This window comes from Dipteris shenzhenensis, chromosome 21, assembly GCF_047967505.1.
Source record: "Dipteris shenzhenensis isolate YYH24624 ecotype China chromosome 21, Dip_SZ_1.0, whole genome shotgun sequence".
NCBI lineage: Eukaryota > Viridiplantae > Streptophyta > Polypodiopsida > Gleicheniales > Dipteridaceae > Dipteris > Dipteris shenzhenensis.
In genome coordinates, this window is record NC_141616.1 from 43,142,138 (window position 1) to 43,162,438 (window position 20,301).

At 42.4% G+C, this 20,301-nt stretch overlaps 1 protein-coding gene across 5 annotated transcripts in view; it reads left to right on the forward strand.

Annotated features, from left to right (window-relative positions):
* LOC147888887 (calcium-dependent mitochondrial ATP-magnesium/phosphate carrier protein 3-like) overlaps positions 1-14,499 on the forward strand; it is a 49,854-nt gene extending 35,355 nt beyond the window's left edge. For 4 of the 5 annotated variants that reach the window (XM_087392276.1, XM_087392277.1, XM_087392278.1 and 1 more), the window contains 5 exons: positions 12,653-12,771; positions 12,850-12,946; positions 13,039-13,272; positions 13,391-14,010; positions 14,117-14,499. In XM_087392276.1, coding sequence (XP_087248402.1) covers positions 12,653-12,771; positions 12,850-12,946; positions 13,039-13,272; positions 13,391-13,696 — 756 coding nt within the window. In that variant the 3' untranslated portion in view covers positions 13,697-14,010; positions 14,117-14,499. The remainder of the gene's footprint in view (positions 1-12,652; positions 12,772-12,849; positions 12,947-13,038; positions 13,273-13,390; positions 14,011-14,116) is intronic. The other variant, XM_087392280.1, reaches the window with a different exon arrangement.
* The last annotated feature ends 5,802 nt before the right edge of the window (positions 14,500-20,301 follow it).

A 20,301-nucleotide genomic window follows, 5' to 3' on the forward strand; every position in this document is an offset into this window, starting at 1 on the left:
GATCTGGTTCACTATGCAGTTGCAGTTGACTATTTCTATTCATGATTATGATTTTGTTAGTATAGATTAGCACTCAGCAAGGGTCCTAGCGCGCCCTTTGCTTCAGCCCACTGAGGCTTGTATGAGTTCGCTTTTCTGTGTACTTTGTCCCATAGGCCCGCGAGGCCTCCCGTGGATGTTAATACACATCTCTCTCTCTCTCTCTCTCTCTCTCTCCTCCCCCCCTCAACACCATTTTTCCTTCATCTTCTCGGATTAAAGGGTACTTTCAGCTGGACTATAGCTTAGTTGGTAAAATAATTATGAATCTTCTCATACCAAGTCCACGGAGCTTGTTTGAGCCCATAAAGTTGTGAACAAAAGTGGAGAGCAAGAGTGAGAGTGAGCAAACGTAAGTGTACTGAATAGAATAGTGGAATGAAGTAAGTACAAAGAAAGAGTGAGGGGTTTTGTCTAAATGACAAAACCCTATCCTATCCACTAACCGTAGTTAGGGATTGGACTGTGGTTAGGGGGAAAAACCTCAATGAGGGAAAACTGCCCCTAATCTACTTATTACAATACATTGGCCATTGCCTAGAATATGATTATAATTCTAACACCCCCTTGCAGTGCCAATGTGGTGTACAAGGTAGTGATCAATCACCAAAAGGAGATAAGTTTAGGGCTTTGGTGAAGATGTTTGCAACATTGTCATGCGTTGACACATAGATCATACTGATCTCCCCTGCATGCAACTTCTCTCTGATATAATGATAATGAACCTCAATGTGTTTCGTGCAAGCATGAAACACATGATTCTTTGCAATGCTATATACTATGACTATCGGTGAGAATTGGAGAAAGACCCTCCAATAAGAGACGAAGATCAGCGAACAAACGGCGCAGCCAAACACATTCAATTGTCGCTGTGAAAGCTGCCCTTCACATGAGGAAGTAGCCACTGTAGATTGCTTCTTGCTCAGCCAAGAAATGCAAGCTCTGCCCAAAAAGAAACAATTACCACTAGTGGATTGCCTGGTATCATAGTCTCAAGCATGCATCTGCAAGTCACCCCCCCTAGGAAACATCAAGCCATAAGACTTTGTGCCTTGCAAATAATGGAAGATGCGTTTTACAGCCTGCCAATGTGTTGTCTTTGGACTGTGCATATACCTGCTCACCTGAGATATTGCATACTGAATATCGGGCCTAGTATTGCACAAATAGATGAGGCATCCAACAGCCTGGCTGTGATGTGTGACATCCACTGATTCACTTGCATCATACATAGTAAGCTTCAGCTTTGGCTTCATGGGAGTGGCTATAGGCTTACAATCATGCATGTTGAACCTATCCAAGAGCTTTTGCACATACTTGGATTGAGACGTAACGATGCCACGCTTGTCTTGTATAAACTGGATCCCCAAATAAAAATTTAACATGCAAATTTGTCACGTCAAATTCAGCTTTCAACTCAGTTTTGAAATATGCAATTATTTGCTCATTTGACCTTGTGAGCAGCATATCTTCTACATAAAGAATGATGACCAAAATATCCCTCCCATCCTTCTTAGAGGGTGCTTTCCGTGGGACTATTATGTAACCCCTTGCCAAGAATGCATCAATCTTGGCATACCATGCACGTGGAGCTTGTTTCGGCCCATATAAAGCTTTGTTTAGCTTGCAAGCCTGAAGTGCATTGCCAGAAAGTTCAAATCTAGGAGGTTGTTTGACATAAATCGCTTCCTGCAAGTCCCCATTAAGGAAAGCTATTTTTATGTCCAATTGATGGACATTCCAAACAAAATTTGCAGCCATGGCAATAACTGACCGTATGGTGGTCATCCGGGATGTAGGAGCAAAAGTCTCCTCATAATCTATGCCCTTCTTTTGTGCATAGCCTTTGGCAACTAGCCTTGCTTTGTGCCTGTCAATGGACCCATGTGGCTTCCTTTTCACTTTGAAAACCCACTTGGTACCAATGGCATGCTTACTTGGTGGCAAATCCACAACATCCCAAGTCTGATTTTTCTCAATGGACTGCAATTCATTGTGCATGGCATGCATCCAATGCACATTATCCTTTGCTTCTTCAAAAGAGTCATGTTCTTCATCATCAAGAAGAGTACTTGCATAAGCTGTCTCAACTAAAAGAGCCTCCCTTGCATGCCTTACTGCACTACGAGTCCTGCCAGGCAATGGGGCCTCAAGCCTACTCTCCCTGAGAGTCTGTAGCACCCAATTCGGAACTGTTTTGGCTGCGTGTATCTCTTGAATCTCTTGCCTGACAACCTCATCCACACCCTGTGGAGGTACAAAATCAGCCTGTGGCTGAATTGAGGCATGTGGATCAGGAGGAGGTTGCTGTAAATTCTGATTTTCAGCACGAGCCTCAGGTGGGGAACCAAATGCTATAGGAAGCATCCCCTCAAAAACATCATCTGAAGAAGCTGGAATAGTAAATTCAGTATGTGTATGTGCTGAATTCTCTGAAAATATAACATCTCTACTCACAAAAATCTTGTGTGAAGCAGGATTGTAGAGACGATGGCCTTTGCTTTGTGCACTATACCCAACAAAAATGCATTTAAGTGCCTTATCTGACAACTTATGTCGAAACTCCACAGGCACGTGGGCTTATGCAACACAACCAAAAACTCTGAAGTATCCACTGAAGGCTTTCTCCCTTGCCATGCCTTATAGGAAGTGATTGTCTTCAAAGCCTTTGTGGGAGCTCGATTCAAAACATAATTTGCACACATGAGACCTTCGAGCCAAAACTTGTGAGGCAACTTTTTACTGGTAAGCATGCATCTATCCATCTCCATAAGAGTGCGATTCTTACGCTTAGCTTTGCCATTTTGTTGAGATGTAAGCCTCACTGTAAGCTGATGCGTGATGCCTTTCTTCTTCAAAAATGCCTCAAACTCATGAGACATATACTCCCCCCCTCTATCTGTGCGAAGTGTCTGCACCTTGGGTCCTGTCTCATTCTCAACCATAGCCACAAAGTGTTTGAAATGCATAGAACTTCTGATTTTGCCTTAAGACCATAGACCCAAGTATAATTGGTGAAGTCATCTATGAATGTATCATAATAGAGATAACCACCAAAAGCAGGTGTCCTCATGGGACCGCAGACATCACTGTGTATGAGCTGTAATTTTCGAGTAGCTCTTATTGCACCATGCTTCTTAAAAGGAAATCTATGCATCTTGCCAAGGATGAAACCCTCACATGCATGAGGAGGAGGTGCATCCAAAGGAGGCAATGCATCAACCATAGGATGCTTCTCAAGTGTCATTAAGCTGCCATAGCTCATGTGCCCATACTTGGCATGCCATAACTCCGCATTCTGGATCGCAGCAGTGGGAGAGCTCATTGAAAGTGTAAGATCAGATCTTTTCTCATATATATCAAGCTGAAAAAGACCCCGATACAAAGTGCCAGACAACATCAAAGCATAGTCGTTATCCTTGTCTCTGGCTGCACACTTAGCATTATCAAATATAACCTGAAATCCTCCTGTATTGAGAGAGGACACTGAAAGCAAATTCTTCTTTATACCTGGCACATAAAGAACATCTGAAATTCTGAAATCTGTGCCATTAGTGGATGTGAGGATGATGTTCCCCACTCCACACACTGAATAAGAAGAATTATTTGCACAAGTCACCTTCTTTTTAGTAGGTGGAGGATGCAGAGATGCAAAAAGGCTCTTCTTAGAAGTGATGTGCTTAGAAGCACTACTATCAAAATACCAAGTATTCAGTGTCTCATTGACACTGAGAGAGCATGCATCCTTTGAAGGATCATAACTGCAAGTCAAGAAAGCATATGGATCATCCTCAATAGTGGCTGTAGTATCTGAACTATCCATTGAAAACTCTGAAATGCAAGACAAAAAGGCATAGTGCTCTTCCACAAAGTTGGTTGTAACATCTCCCCCATATGTGCATTAGGAGCTGATGCATTTGACACAGCCATACCGGAATCCCTTTTCTTTTCTTTAGCTATGTGCTTCTTGAACTCACCAATATAATGACCTGGCTTCTTGCAGTAGTGACAAATGCCCTTCTTTTTAGGCTTATATGATGCATCACCCTTAGCCTTATAAGAAGGCTGTCATGAATCAGCTTTATGCTAATGTGCGGGCTGATTGGCATCTTGCTTTTGTTGCTCTTTTCCCTTGGGCTTAAACTTAGAAAGCATGGCATGCTCGCCAGCCCGTGTTGCCCATTTCTTCTGGTCTGCTCTTCCTGCAACAGAATTCCTACAAACTCGTGAAAAGAGAAAGGATTGTTGCTCCCCCTGAATGACAAGTTCAGCGAGTTGTGGAAACCAAGATAAGACTTAGGAAGAGAATTCAGAGTGGTGGTAATCATCTCTGAATCGGGAATAACTTCATCAATATTCAGCAAACTGCTCCCTCAAATCCTGAAGCTTTGTAAGGTGAGCATTCATGGAATCTCCCTCATCCATATGCGTATGAGATAGCTCTCTCTTCAGGAAGGAAACTCTGGCATCATTTCTTGATGCAAACATACTCTCGAAAATCTCCCAAGCTGCCTTGGAGGTCTTGCATGACCGAATGTGAGGAATAATGAACCTCTTGACAGAAAGAGAAATCACAGATAGAGCTTTGCATCCTAGAATCCCATCTTTTCTGCTCTGCTGTGGGAGCCACTGGAGCAGTAGCTGCTCCAATTACTTGTGCTGCATTTTGACCTCTACCCCTTTCTCCAGCTGTAGGAATGACATGTGTAGCCACAGAATCTAGCCTTGCCTCATCTCCATTGACATAATCCCAGAGATGTCTGCCAACCAAGATGTCGCGTACCATAAAACTCCACAAGGAGTAGTTGGTATCCAACTTATCCTCCTATGTGAGGACTCCAAATACCTCATTGGGGTTGTTCTGAGCTATTTTTGCCAGATATACTCAAAAAACACAGCAAACTAGACATGTAAAATCCCTTCTTGGGATGTAAAATGCACAACCAGAGTCTGCAAAAGAAAATCCTGCTACAAAGAAATCCTGCTACAGCCAAACAATGGCTCAATGCACAAATGCTTGCAAATTGACCCTACAAGAATGCACCTTCCGAAGTCCACCTGCAAAGGAAAAAACTGCTCGACGTTCAGTCACCTCCAAACTGTACGGATTGATAGTACTGGACTGTCAGTACAGTTAAGTACAACTCTACGGCTGGAAACCGTACACCTGTACAGAAATGTACGGCGCCGATGTACAAACGAGCTGACATGAGCTGTATGAAATGGCGGCGTGTAGGAAGATGGAACTTGCGGGCTGGAGGCAGAAGGTCAGGCAGGAAGAACCTGCTTTGATACCAAATGTGAACAAAAGTGGAGAGCAAGAGTGAGAGTGAGCAAACATAAGTGTACTGAATAGAATAGTGGAATGAAGTTAGTACAAAGAAAGAGTGAGGGGTTTTGTCTAAGTGACAAAACCCTATCCTATCCACTAACCGTAGTTAGGGATCGGACTGTGGTTAGGGGGAATCCAATTCTGTATCTTCATGGCTCTCATCCAATGCTCATTGTCGTGAGCATCCTCATTGCTGTCAGGTTCTTATGCTCACAAAGTGTGCTCATTCATGCTGAATTAGCATATTGTGCTCCTTGTGAACTTGTGAACTAGTCCTTGTTCTACTGGAAACAGGAGCTGACTGCTTACTGCCCTTCAACATTTGCATAAGCCACTGGGGAACCGATCCGGCTTCTTGTACATCTGTTCTCTCTTGACAATTTCCTCCCCATGATCATGTGTTATAGGCTGTTCAGATCTGGAGCATCCAAAGTCTGCTGTAATGCTGTCCAAATCTGCTGTACAGGCGGAAAATGCTAATCTTCAGCTTGTTGGTCTAATATCAACTAGCAGTGGGAGAAACCCTTTGAATACTTCTAGTAAACTTGTGGGCAAGTGTCTTTAAAAACTGAAATGCTGATCTTCAGCTTGTTGGTCAAATCTGCTATCAACTAGCAGTGGGAGCAACCCTTTGAATACATCTAGCGAAGCTATGGGCAAGTGTCTTTCAAAACTGAAATGAGTTTCATGCAAAAACCACATCTCTAACAAACTCCTCTTAGTGCGATTGTAGAGACGATAACTTTTTTCCAGACCGCTTCAACTTCATTAGTCTCTCCTGCTGCTCTTGCTCAGAGGCGCGTCTGGACTCTGGACTTGGTATGTTCTATTGCACTTCTGGACACCTCCCTTGTTGCTTGTCTCGTACAACGTCCTTCATGGAAATGTTCATCATTAGAACCATCACTTTCGAACGATGACTCCTCGGTGTCCACACCACGTAGCTATTTGGAGGATGCTTGGTTTGTCTGCAGTCTTTCACTCTATAGCCAACAAAAATGCATTGCTCTCATCTGCCGAGGAACATTTGCATATGCTATGCAACCAAACACCCAAAGCTAATCAACCCTGGGTTATCTGTCATCTCAAAAGGTGTGATGGTTTTGAAGGCTTTGGTTGGCATCTATTCAGAATATGGGTGGCACCCATAATGGCTTCCATCCAAGATTTATGAGGCAGCTTTCTACCCTTGATCATACATGTGGCCATCTGCATCAAAGATCTATTTTTTCTCTCACAACACCATTTTGCTAAGGTTGCATGGCAATGTACACTTGTCTGTAATGCCGTTTTCCTGCAAATATGCTATAAAAGCATTTGAAAAATACTCCCTCCCTCTGTCTATCCTCAGAGTCTACACTTCACAACCTGTTTGTTTTTCAGCCATAGCAACACTGAAAACACATTTTTTCTCCTAAAAATGATAGACCCATATAAACCTGGAAAAGTCATCAATAAAGGTTGCAAAGCACAATTCTTTCGCAAGGATGGTATTCTCATGGGACCATACACATCACTATGTATAAGCTCAATTTTTGGACAGCTCTAATTGATGCATCCCTTGGAAAGGTATTCGTGTGCATCTTTCTGAAATGCATCCTTCACAGACATGTTTTGGAGGGTTTCAAGTGTAGACATTCAAATTTTGTTTCTATAAAAGCTGCAAACTGGCTAGTTCCACATCTGGCATGCCACAATTGTGCATCTTTCATGGCAGATGTTACTATTGCCACACAAGCATTTTGCATGCTGCTGTGCTGTGCATCCAACTGATATAAACTATGATGTAAAGTGCCTTTAGTAACTATCCGGTAGTCTTTTTATGTACTTGTAATGAACTGATGTGACAGCATTTTGTCTTCTACCAAAAGAGGAAACAGAAAGAAATTTTTTTCTTTATTCCTGGAACATAAAGGGCGTCTGGAAGACACAAATTGGTTCCATCTATCGACGACAAAATAATCTTCCCAACTACCTTCGCATGAAAGTGTGTGGATGCATGTACATGTGCGTATGTGCGTGCATCCATATGCATCGGCACACACATGCATGTACTGAAGAGCTTGCAAGTTTTGAGTACTTAAAGGTTTAAACTGACAATTGAATCTTGTCACATGTGAACTGCATCTCGATACATATAATTGAAAGGAAGCTTTCGACTCTCAAGACTCAAATCTCTGAAGATTCATCCTAATCTTAATCTATGAGGTCACTCCCACTGCTAGATCCAAAGTCACCATCAATGATAGCATGGCTAAGTCAAACTCAATGTGTGTTGTTACTCCCCACCCACCCAAAAAAAAAAAAAAACACAGCGTGTCTAAAGATGTCTTAAGGTAAGACACGTGTCTTAAGTGTCTTATCATAAGACACGAGTGTCTTAACAACCATGCACGGTAGATGCAGTGCTTCCTCACATGCAGATGGTGAACACTTCTTTCGAGGTGTGGTCCACGTCGTTTAAGGGACATGAATGAGATAACCAACAAAGTGAGGATCTTGGACCTCGAGAGGGAGTTGTACGGCATGAGCATGGATGAGAGGGATTCAATACAGGATCACATCACCAAAATGAAGGTGGTGGGGATCAGCTAGTAGAAGTCGGTCAAAAGACGAGCTCAACCAAGATGGCAAGGCTATTGCTGGGAATGCTCACCTAGATCTATGGTAATTTTGTGACCACAATGATTGCAAGGGAGAGGGCGGCGCCAGTGACGTTCTAGGAGCCGGTTCCATTGTTGCTACAACAAGAAGCTCAAGAAAAGAAATATGATTGAATAGATGATAAAGCCCTTACAGCTCATAACAAGAGCAAAGGCAAGGGTAAGGGTAAGCCTGGCAAAGGCAAGCCCAAGAAGGACAATTCTGACGATGGAGCAGAACCTTCAGATGAAGAAAACAAGAAGGGAAGGAAGAAAGAGAAGACATGCTTTTCTAAACATTTTGCTAAGGATTGCAGAGAGAAGAAGGTTGATTAGAAGAAGAACGGGGCTAGCTCACAGTCCGAGGAGTCAAAAGCCAATGTGTTGGTCATAGAGGAACTTTTCTTAGAGGCATCTCCCCATGTTGCTGAGATTAGGTATGCACACCCCCGTGCTACGGTCAGGATGGCTGACACTGAGGAATGGTTAGGAGAGGAATCGGGAGCTTTTGTGAAGGTGATGGATAGTGATGAGTGCCTGGAGCATCTGAGTGCTTGGCTAGTGTTGCTGACAGAGAGGGGGATTCTTTGACAAGAACTTGAAGACCCAGAGTCGAATGGAGGCTGTGACTTAGAGGGACACAACATAGAACCACACAAGGATGCTAATGTTCCAGGTAATCTGGATTTATGATTGGGATATAACATCTCGAGTATGCTATTTGGTTGCAAACCAAGCCAATTGAAGGACCGGTTGAAAACAGACCCTGAGAGCATGGTGCCTAGAGGCTTCAGGCTGTTCACCCATCATGAGGGGAGAGTCTACATAAGCACAGAGAGGAGCACGCGGGATTAGGGAACTAGGGGTGCCAAGCAGATAGTAGAAGAGCTTTTGGTAAGATTAGAGGACCATGGTTTGGTGGGACTCTGCATCTCTTTTTGGTACTGTGTTCGATTTTGGACGGAAATATACCTTTTGTGGATTCAAAATCCAACTCACAAGACTATGTGATCTAGATATGTCCTCATTGACTAAGCACCATAGCCTAACACACCAAGGCTCACTCCCAAGGCCATTGAAGGTGTTAGGAGTAGAACAATCGGGTATGGAGAACCCTTGTGGCTGTGTGTGTGTGTGTGTGAAGTGTAAACAATCTCATACGGCATGTTGATAATTTAATACTACATGGAGGGTGATCCGGTAAGATAGTCATTCGACTCATAACTTCACTAGCATGAAGTCTACCCCATGCACTAGCTTCCGACATCCTGTCACTGTATGTGACTATGATAGATATTGAAGATCCATGGCCATGCTGAAGATGGCAAAGAGACCGTGCTGAAGACGATAACAAAAGAACAAACTGAAGATGGTAAACATAGGCCATGCTGGAGATGGCAGTCCAAGGCCGTACTGAAGACGGGTCACGGTATATCACACTAAAGGTGATAGAGCCACGGTCAAGGGGACTGCTCGCGCTAAAGGCGGCAGATCGCACCGAAGGCCATAAGAGCTCTAATGTGTGGAAAGGGTCACACTGAAGGTGACAAGTGCTATACTGGAGATAGCAATGCATGGTGATCAGCCATGAAATAAGAGAGTATTATGAATTGCCGATGAAGATGTGCACACGGTAGCAGAAGATGCCCGGCCGGGATGTGAAGTCCTGTGACAAGAACTCACATAGAAGAATACACATGTGATGAGATCTCAAGAAAGTAAAAATAATGATCAAAAAAATATGGCAGGGAAATACAGCACTATAGCATCAAGCCATTGGGTTGTGAGATGGGCAGTTCATACATGATGATATGGTTTGGATCTAAGGGGGTTGTGAAACAATCTATTTGCAAATTTTGTCAAGCCTTTGGAGTTTATTAATGCTATGTCATCTCAAGGTTGCAACAATACATACATAACTTTGGCATACAACATTCTTACATTTGATAAATGGTTCACAAATAATAAGGATGTGCATTCTTTGAGAAATAACTTTTAATTACTAGAATCCTATGATGCTTATATTATGCATTCCAAAAGCTGAGAGAAACACGTTGACTTTCTTATCACAATAACAAAATGACATAAAAATAAATTTTAAGCCCATTTTATATGGCTATTCTATTTTGTAGGTGAATGTGGTGCTCTGTCATTCTTTGTAGAAGACAATGTGAGGCTAGAACATCAACAACAAGAGAGGCTAGAGTCTTAACTTTAACTTTTAAGTCTTGAGTGACGAGTCTTGACTCTTAACTACATTGTACAAGTGCATTGTTTCTTCTTGCATTATTTAAGTGTAGCTTATTGTACTTCTAGAATCTAGCAGCTACATATGCTAGCAAGTTGTACATTTGTATACTTATACATATATTAATTAAACATTTATTATTATAACCACAATGGCGTGTCTTACGTGTCTTATCTTTAAGACACTTTAGACACTCGTGTCTGAAGCGTGTCTAACGTGTCGTGTCTTAATGTGTCTTACAACCATGCTACCGTGGTGCCTACAATGATAGCCAAGGCCTCCGCAACATGGATCTGCCAGGCTCTCACTAACACTGGGTCTGTTGTTGTTGTCACTGCTGCTACAATAGCTGTGGCTGGAAGAGTCATGGTGGGTTGAGGCATCAGCTCTCCCCCTTCGCAATCTCCCACGACTCCCTCAACACTAAGTGGCTCCGAACCTTCATTCTCCACAATGGGTAATTGGTCCCATCAAGCTTGCCCGTGTCTCCAAAGTTAGGGATCTTGATATCTGTTGGCTGAACAATGAAATGAAAACGATAAGCCTTGGTACAATCCTTCAGACGTCATAGTAGATTCCCCCGAGCAATGAATCAAGGTCGTCCTTGAGCAAGGTTCTTGCCTTCAAGCTGCATTGCCCGTGAAGTTCTGCCAAGGCTCTGATACCATGTCAGAAATGGATCCCTATAGAGGGTTTCCTGCAGCAGAAGACTGATAGAGCATCCAGGAATGCTCGCGGAAGTGTTTAAACGACGGAATCAAATACTTCTTTACTTATGTGTACTTCCCAACCATGAGTGTGCGCGCTCCAAGAAAGATATAGAATCAAAGAACTGTACATTTTCATCCAAAACTTGATGTGGTGTCCCACCAAACCGTGGTCCTCCGATCTTATCAAAAGCTCTCCTACTATCTGCTTGGCACTCCCTAGATCCCTGAGCTCGTGTGCTCCTCTCTGAGCTTATGTAGACTCTCCATCCTTGATCCCCGCACCCTACTGCCCTGGAAAACAGCCTAGGGTCAGGCCCTTGCTGAGCTAAGTCTGTAGCTCCTGTGTCCCTCCTTCACCTCCTAGATGTAGGCCCAAGGCAGGGCCTTCTGCTGTTCCTTTCTTGTCACTGGAATGCTGAAGTTCTGGATGCCAAGCCCCAAAGGGCCCCTTATATAGGGCTGAATGCCCCTCCATGTAGCCAACTGGGTAGGGGAATTCGGCCGACCCAATCAACCTTCCCCACCCAACTTTTTCTGGTCTGTAAAACCCCCTGGTGTGTGTGCGCCCATGAATAGAGGGCTGGCTGGCCCAGCCTGGTGGCAGCTGCTGCTTCGGATCCTCGGTGGTTGCGCTCAGATCTTCACACATTGAAGCCTTGGCATTTGGGATGAAAAGTGGGACAGCTATAATGAACACATTAAGGCATCCAAGGAGCTGCACCATCGAGAGTAATCATGATTACATTAGAGCATAGCTCATTAAGAGCTTGTGCATCGACGGCACGAAAGTGAACAGCAGCAGGCACATTGCTGCACAAGGTCTCACTTCAGGCCTTATCAAAAGCCGACATTCAGCTCCTTGGTTTGTGGGCCCCTGCATGAAGGGTTGAAACAGAACCAAAATAGCTGCCCAGAGTACTGGGGTTCTCCCAACAATAGCCCGCCTTACTAAGGGTAGGCTGCATAGAGCAGCAGCCTAGTTGGCAATCAACTGCACCGGATTTGTTAAAAAAGTAGAGGTCACCTCCCCTCTGTGAGCCCCCGAATGAGGAGTGTCATCGGGGGGGTGGCTCATAGAGCAAAAGATAGAGATTTGGGGCTCCCACATGACCAGCAAACAGGCTGCCATGTGGGCAGCACAAAAGAGGGAATACCTGGCAGGGGAGAGCCACCATGGAGGGAAGATCTGGAAAAGTCATGTCCAGAGGATGCCCATGATTGGAAAGGGCAGACCTGCGCAGGATATTCCAGGGCCTGGAGGAGGCATGGCAGGAGGCAGAACAGTGGCAGCAAGTAGGTGCCCTGTCTGGGATGCGTTTGGGCCTGTTATGTGGCCTGAAGGACGTCAGGTTAGGCCTGGACAAGTGGCAACAAGAGATGAGAACAACGGCAAGGTGTACTGCAATGTATCATTAATAGCTAGTTCATAAACTCACCTCACTGAGTATGTCACAAACATTGTTTCCAGTTAAACAAACCTACCTATACCATGCACCAACACATGCACCATGGAACCATAATATTCACCAATTCTAACAAGAATATCTTTATCATTCAACAGTAAATGTCTGGATGAGCTCTCTGCTGATGTGACATCTAAATTGACAATCAATTTGTAGACAGGCTATGGATTTTTAGAACGTGGATGCCATCAGTTGAATTAAATGTGGGCTTCTTGCAGACAAGAGTGCAAGCATCATCAACTCTTTCCTTTCCAGAACTCATATCAAAGCTTCCGGAAATTGGGGTTAGAGGCCTTTACAGAGGCTCTATTCCTGCAATTCTAGGGCAGTTCTCAAGGTCTGCTTATATTCTATGTGCAGTGTTTGGTTTGCTTGCTAGGTTCTATTAGCCATCATGTTAATGTTTCTACTTTAGTTATGTATGTTTTTGCAGTCATGGTTTGCGGACAGGTATTTTTGAAGCAAGCAAATTATTGTTGACAAATCTGGCTCCTAATCTTCCTGAGCTTCAGGTGCAGTACAATCACCGCTAAATCAGAATTCTCAAGATGTGGTCATGCTGCAGGATCTTTTTTCTGTTCTCACTCCATGCCTTGGTTTTCAGGTGCAAACCTTGGCATCCTTCTGCAGTACAGTTCTAGGAACAGCAGTAAGAATTCCTTGTGAGGTGTTGAAGCAAAGGCTACAGGCTGGACTTTTTGACAATGTAGGAGATGCTATCATCGGTACATGGCAGCTAGATGGCCCAAAAGGTTTTTTTAGAGGAACTGGGGCTACCCTCTGTCGTGAGGTGCCGTTTTATGTTGCAGGCATGGGCATATATGCAGAGACCAAAAAGGTATTGTCTTTGGAATGACAACCCTATTCATATCTTTCAAATTTTTTAGGACAGTTTTATTTTAGCTCTGTTTTCAGGTATTCTGTGTTTTTTAGCTGCCCGTTTTCCATGTTCTCAGGTGATGCAACAAGTTTTAAACCGCGAACTAGCCCCCTGGGAAACCATTGCTGTGGGGGCTATTTCTGGTGGTCTCGCAGCTGTTTGTACCACACCTTTTGATGTTATGAAGACGAGAACAATGACAGCAGCCCCTGGCTTTTCAACAAGGATGAGCACCATTGCTATAACCATTGTGAGGGAAGAGGGCTTGTTAGGTTTATTCAAAGGAGCGGTTCCTCGCTTCTTTTGGATTGCACCTCTTGGAGCAATGAATTTTGCTGGATATGAACTAGCGAAGAGAGCCATGGAAAAGAAAGACGATTAAGTGGCACAGAAGAAAGTTTAGGAGTTGATCATGTCAATATCGTCATTGTAGTTGATCAACTTTTCATAATTTGTGTAAATTTAAGTGCAGATATCATTGGTATGGTTAATACAACATATCCTGAAGGTTGAGCAAATACCTTTTGTTGTAATCCTGCTGCTTTATGGAAAATCTCATTTGCCATGTATTTTACTCTTGGGGTCTACATAATGGCCACAGCTTGATGTACGATCATCAAGTGTTCAGATAACATTCACAGGTGCCTGTACATTTGAGGTAACATGGAGATTGCACTCGTATGTAAATACAGCCAGGTGGGTACCATCTATCTATGGCACATCATTTTTAGTATTATATCTTGATATCTAAAATGTGTAGTTTTGTGACTGCGGCTGACTATTTGGTTCTGGTTTGAATCAGGTACAAATCCTCATGCTTCTGTTTGTGGAAGACATAATTGGAAATTACGACTCCCGTCAGGAGTGTAATTTGCTTGGCAATTCCGCACAGGATTCTTTATGGCATTTAGCCGGTGAGTGTTGCACCCAACTGTATCATATTTTTGAAGGAATATTTCTGGACTGTAATGTGGAAGACCTGTGCTGCAACTAAGGGTTGCCAGAGGTTCAACCTTCAGCCTCCAACGGCCTGCCTTTTGGTTCAGTTAAAGAGTTGTCATGTGGCTCTATTTTTGTAACAGGAACACGCTTTGGTAAAAGTGTCTTTTTTTGACTCTTTTCCCCTCTTTCTGTTTTGATGTAGCTAAAGGAAAACTGAGCCATGGCATGCAGGGTGAGAACCGTTACGTCGGTCAGTTGGTTATTGTTGGATTCATCTATAGTGTTCAAGCATTTTCATGTTCAATGCATTGTATTTACTGGTCTGGAGCTTTAAACCATTTAAAATTGGACGAGTACAATATTCTGCCAAATGTCAAAACAGACACCTGCGATTTTTCCATGCATGTTCTCTCTCTCTCTCTCTCTCTATATATATATATATATATATATGATGCCTCACAATGTAATTGTTGATGCTGCTGTCCCAAGAGACAGGTTGTTCCATGTAGAGTATATGTTATGGTCTAATCGCAGGATATCATACTCGAATGAAGTGAGGGATGAATGCCATGACAGTAAAACTTACAATGTTAGAAGGAGAAGTCCAAGAAAAGCATGATCAGGTGGCCAAATTACATCACATGAAAGGGGTTATCAAAGGGCTGCAATTCCAAATCACATATGAAAGCACTATGGCGCAGCTCACACTTGCAAGGCCCAATATGCAAGCTGAGCTGACTCAGAAAGAGCTTGAATCAGAGGAAGAAACAGATGAAACAGCCAAATTTTCTGAAAAAGTCACAATGGCATCCTTTTGGGTAGATATGAGCAAAAAGCTAGAAAGGCCCCTGCAAGTGCATTATATAGTTGGAACGAAGAGGCAATGCAGATTGAGTGATTTGGTGATAGGGGCAGTGCTTGAGAAGGCAATTCGATCTTGGGTAAGCTAAGCTCCTTGGTTGCATGAGTTTTGGCACTGTCATTGTATAATGCAAGATTTGGTCATGACGAACATCCAACCAATAGGGGAAAGTGGAGAAACTGTGAAGATGGTAAAGCACTTACGTGAGGGGTGCAATTCTTGCAAGTAGTCCATACAAGAGACTCAGTTGGATTTTGAAGAGGATCTCTTTGCAAAATAGCATATTCATACGAAGCACTTTGAAGTGTAACAAATCTGAACACAAGACTGAGCAAGGCAATATCTAGTCATGTTGTACGGGGATTTGTGAACTATGAGATTGCAGAAATCTGCCTTGAGTAGTGTGTTTGGAATTGCCATTGGTGCTTGTACAGAAGAGATAGGGCATGGTAAGGAAATAGGAGATGGAACAAACTTTGGATTTCCTTGAACAATGATTATCAATTAGAGATGGCAAACACTAGACGAAGAAGCGGTTTTACTTACTTCACAAGACATGCATTTAAGGACGAGTAATTAAATTGAATTGCACAAAAATATCTTGCATTATGATGCAAGGTATAACATGGGGTGAGATGTCATGATGACCCTTTCTTGACCCTAAGAGTAGATGCATCAATGTTTACGAAAGAGGGAGATGCCATGACTATGGGATAGGTGCTAGGATGGCAGATGGACAAATAGAAGGGGTGGGATGTAGCAAATATTGACCCATTATTGATAGATAAGAGTGCAAACCTTTCTCAATATGTGTAGGAGTACAAGGATGGATTTAATTACTAATACCAATGGGAAGAGAATTGCATAAACGTGTGCATCCTATCCCTTCGTACCTAGATTTTCCCAAAGGGTGGACCCCATGATATCATTGTCCATTTCTTCTTACAATAGAGTTGCATGAATACTATTGGCATATACATCGTCAAGTCCATAACACCAATAACATACACACTAGTAGAGTAACCAATAGGGTTGCATTCCCCATTGCAATGCTATTTGTTCTTATAGGAAGGATGAGGATGTATTGATGGAGAGAGGATTGGCTTATCCATAACTTTTGAGTATGAAATAGAACAAGAGTCTTGTTTACGTGCTTTTAAGATGAAAATTTCGGCAAGCTAAATCTGTTTTCTAATTGCAATGTGAGGTTTTCAAGCATTCATATATTTCAATGTTTGTGTGGTATTCATGTGGGCTTCCCTCTCTCCATTCAAAACTCAAATTCCATGATGAATTAGTAGAATTATCCCAATGATATAACATATGATGCATCACAGCAAGAGGGGCCATGCTTGTTCATTGCTCATGGGAAGTATGGCCTTTGTATGAGGATAATTGGAAGAAGTAAGGGGATTTAGCGTAAGTACTTGGAAAATTGAATAGTCTCAAGCTATCATTTGCTCCATACACCATTCAAAAAGAGAATAAATGGGTAGAATCTACCTTTGGATCGGGTTTGTTGAAAATTGCTTGCACAAATTATTTGCATGCAAATGTTTGTGCCCTCTATTTTTTCTCCTACGTCTTGGATAAAGTTAAAGATTTGTACGTACGTTTTCACCCCAAAACTCTATTATTGGTTGCTCTTGCTTTGGCCCCTTCTCAAGAAAATAGAAATATAGAAAATCGCAGCTTAGCTTGGACATGCCTCAATAGTTTGAAGAGCCATCACTAAAGGAGGAGTATGGTAGTACTTATAACTTTGATGGTGGCTAACAAGAAAGCTCTGACACAAGGAGATAGACAATAGTAGAGACATAAGCATGACAACACATGGTCAAGGTTAAGTGTAGGTGGCATGGTCGACAATGATAGCACATGGTTGGGCCAAAGTATAGGTGGCCACTAGAAGTGAACTTTGTCATAGTTTTGACAGTGTCTTCTATTTTTGCCTCAAGCCTCACACGAGGTATTCATGAGGCTCAATGATTGAAAGTCTATATGTCTTTGCTCTAACTTAGGCTATGGTTCACCATTACAGGAGAGTTCCACCACAGCCCGTTTTGTGACTTTTGTGCCATCTTCTTCATTCTTATTTCATACAAAGCTTCTCTCAATGTGTCAATTATCAACCTTAGGATGGGGTTACCACATGCATTATAGGTGTTATTGTATATTCATGATTGACATTAGATTTGTTATGTCGATTAGTGCAAACCTATAGTGGACACTAGGGTCTTCCTCGTGTCATTCACTAGTGCGTGCCATTCACTAGTGCTATAGTAGCTTCCCATATTCATACCATGAGTTGCATTTGGAGCTCATACATCCTTTTGTCTTAGTCCTTGTATCTTTGGTCTAGCCAATCATTCTTGAGTCTTGGTCCGTATTCTTTCTTCTCAATGTTGTGTCATGCCTTGACACGAGGCTTGACATTCATTGGCCATGAATCATTGGGCCTTGTGGACTTGGTACCCCACTTTTCATTGAGTCTAGGCTTACCTTATATTCTCAATTCCTAGAAAATGTTATGTAACTTTGACATGAGTTTATCTTTCTTAATACTAGGTGAGGTGCTCTCCTTGTCCTCTTCATTACTTCTTTCTTCCTCTTTTTTCTGTCTCCTTTTTCAAAATTATGCTACCCTTTTCCATTGCAATAGGTCATAGGAGTAATTCCTCACAAGTCCTTATTGCATTCAATACGTCCATGGATTGCAAGTCTAGGTGTGAACCACTCACCAATTACAATTGATTAGTTAGTGCCCTCATGTTGAGTATTAAAGCCTTAGAATGATCCGCCTTATTCTAACATATTCCTCATTGATTTCCCTCTTTTTCAAAACCCATTTATGTATTAGAGTGTGCATGTCAGGTATTTCATATAATGTTCTTTCTCATCGATGATGCATACTAAGTAAAACCTTTGGACATAATTGGATGATCATCATCCTCTAGTCCTTGGAACTCTTGAAAGTTATACATTTTGGATAATCTACCACTACTTTGAGGCATGCCCTCTTCTTGGTCCTCACTTTTCGCACTCACATTCGAATAAATGAAGCTTCCCTCATATGAGGCCAAAATTAATGCATTAAATCTTTTGTAAAGTGTGACTGGGTAAAGAGCTTAACAAATTGCATCGTCATCTGGTGTTATTCTCAATTGTGGACTCATGTTAGTTCTTTACGCAGCCAAATGTGAACTCAATTGCCCAACTCCAACCTTGGAGGAGGAGCATTGATAACATCACCATTGTGTGCACCATTTCCACACTTTTGTGTGTATGCAAGTGTAACACGCACACGCACGCGCACGCGCACACGCTCATCATTTTTGCACACACACAAATGTCTTCAAATCTTTCAACATGGGACACCGAGTCTCCTGCACCTAAAAATCTAGTGATCAATTTGGAGATCCATGACCATATTACTCAAAGTTTTACTCCCCCTTCCAATAAAAGTTGGTGGCATGGCCCCCTTTCTTAGTGCTTGCATTGTCCTCATAGCTTCATCGGTGGACACATTGAACGAGGATCCTCCTTCGAAGAGGCCTTACATGTGGTGTTGTATCGCTTACCCATACGGTGGGAAGTGGTGCATTTCGCATGTTATAAATGGTGGTGTTGGGCCTTGTGGCTCCATTGGCAGTCTATTCTTCTTGGAAAATGGGTTTAATATGTTTGCTAATTTTGATAGCCCAAACCTCCCCATCATATTGGAAGAAGTCTCTCATATTTGAGATGCTAAGGAGTGGGGAACTAAGGCTGAACCAAACTAGAGTTAGGAGCCATGGAGGCCCCAATATTTAGTGTTTTCACTCATCTCTCTCGCAAAGCTCATGTAGTCTTAGTAGGTGGATATATCCAACTTGGGATGGTCCATGGATTGAATGTGAGCTCAATGCTAAGTTTTCAATTTGGATTGATGAAATTTTGAATAGGTAGCTGGACAATGTTGTTCAAAGTACTATCATTGGGTTCAAGCTCATTGACACGCACCCTTTCATATTTCAGGTGCAGTGTAGATGGACAAGTGTATGTGAGCACCTTAGATAGGCAGTGGAAGTCCAGACTGAGTCAACTCAAGTTAATACCTAATTTAGAGCATGTTGAATTAGCAACAACCTATGCACTAAGTTAGGTGTAACCCTGCATGTTGAATTAACAATTTAGTGTGCCAAATCACACCTTTATTTAGCATGGGACTAAATTACACCTAATTCAATGTGATGCACATTTGTCAAATTTTGGAGCCTCAATTAGAACTTTCTAGGTTGTGATGGTCACATTTGTGATTATAGCTTTTAGAAGCACTTAGTGCATAGAGCACAATACAACTTTCACCCCCTTTGACATTTGTTGAACCCACTTTTATGATTTTAGGGGTAGCTGTGCGTATTCCTGTAGTCACTGCACCAACTGATGGTTAGAGTGTCACTCTTAGTTCTAGGTTTGACCCTAATCCTATTGACAACTAATTTAGCACATTGTTGAATTAGCCCTCAATGTCTTGCCCAGTTTCTTGCACAGTTTGTCGATGGATTTTTTTGTATTTTCAAAGTTTTGATGAGTTTTGTGTAGTGTTTTCTCGCTTAGGGGAGTGATACACTACCTATTCTACCTACTGCAATCAAAAAACACCAAGAAACAATAACTTTACAAGAAAAATGGGTTTTTTTTTCAAAAAGAGGACTATCTTGTCATTCCTAAGACCTCAAAAGTATTCCATAATCATCATTTTGAAGTGTTTTTCTTGGGATTCGGCAACATACAAGGCTTAGCAATAATCTAAACTATCTTTTCCTATGATTGGACAATTAAAAGCATTTAAAAAAAAAAAGGAAATCACTTTAAACCTCTCTCACCCTCTCTTTTCCATTCCTTTCAGCTCATACCTTTCCTATACACCAAAATCAACAAATTTTCATTAGGCTACTAAGTGTTGTGCAATGGGACTGTAATGAGAGAAGCACGTGCAAGCAAAAGCATACCTCAAACTCCCCAACAGTGGCACAAAAAATGCTCCAAAATTGTGTACTCTTTGGTAGTGACTCACGTGTTGTGGGGATCTTGGAGGGATGCCAATGTGATTCTCTACTCCAAGCTACGCCTTGTGAGAGAAACACAAGCACAAATGGTCCCCAAGTATCACACTAGTGGCTCTTGGAGTTGTTGCACTA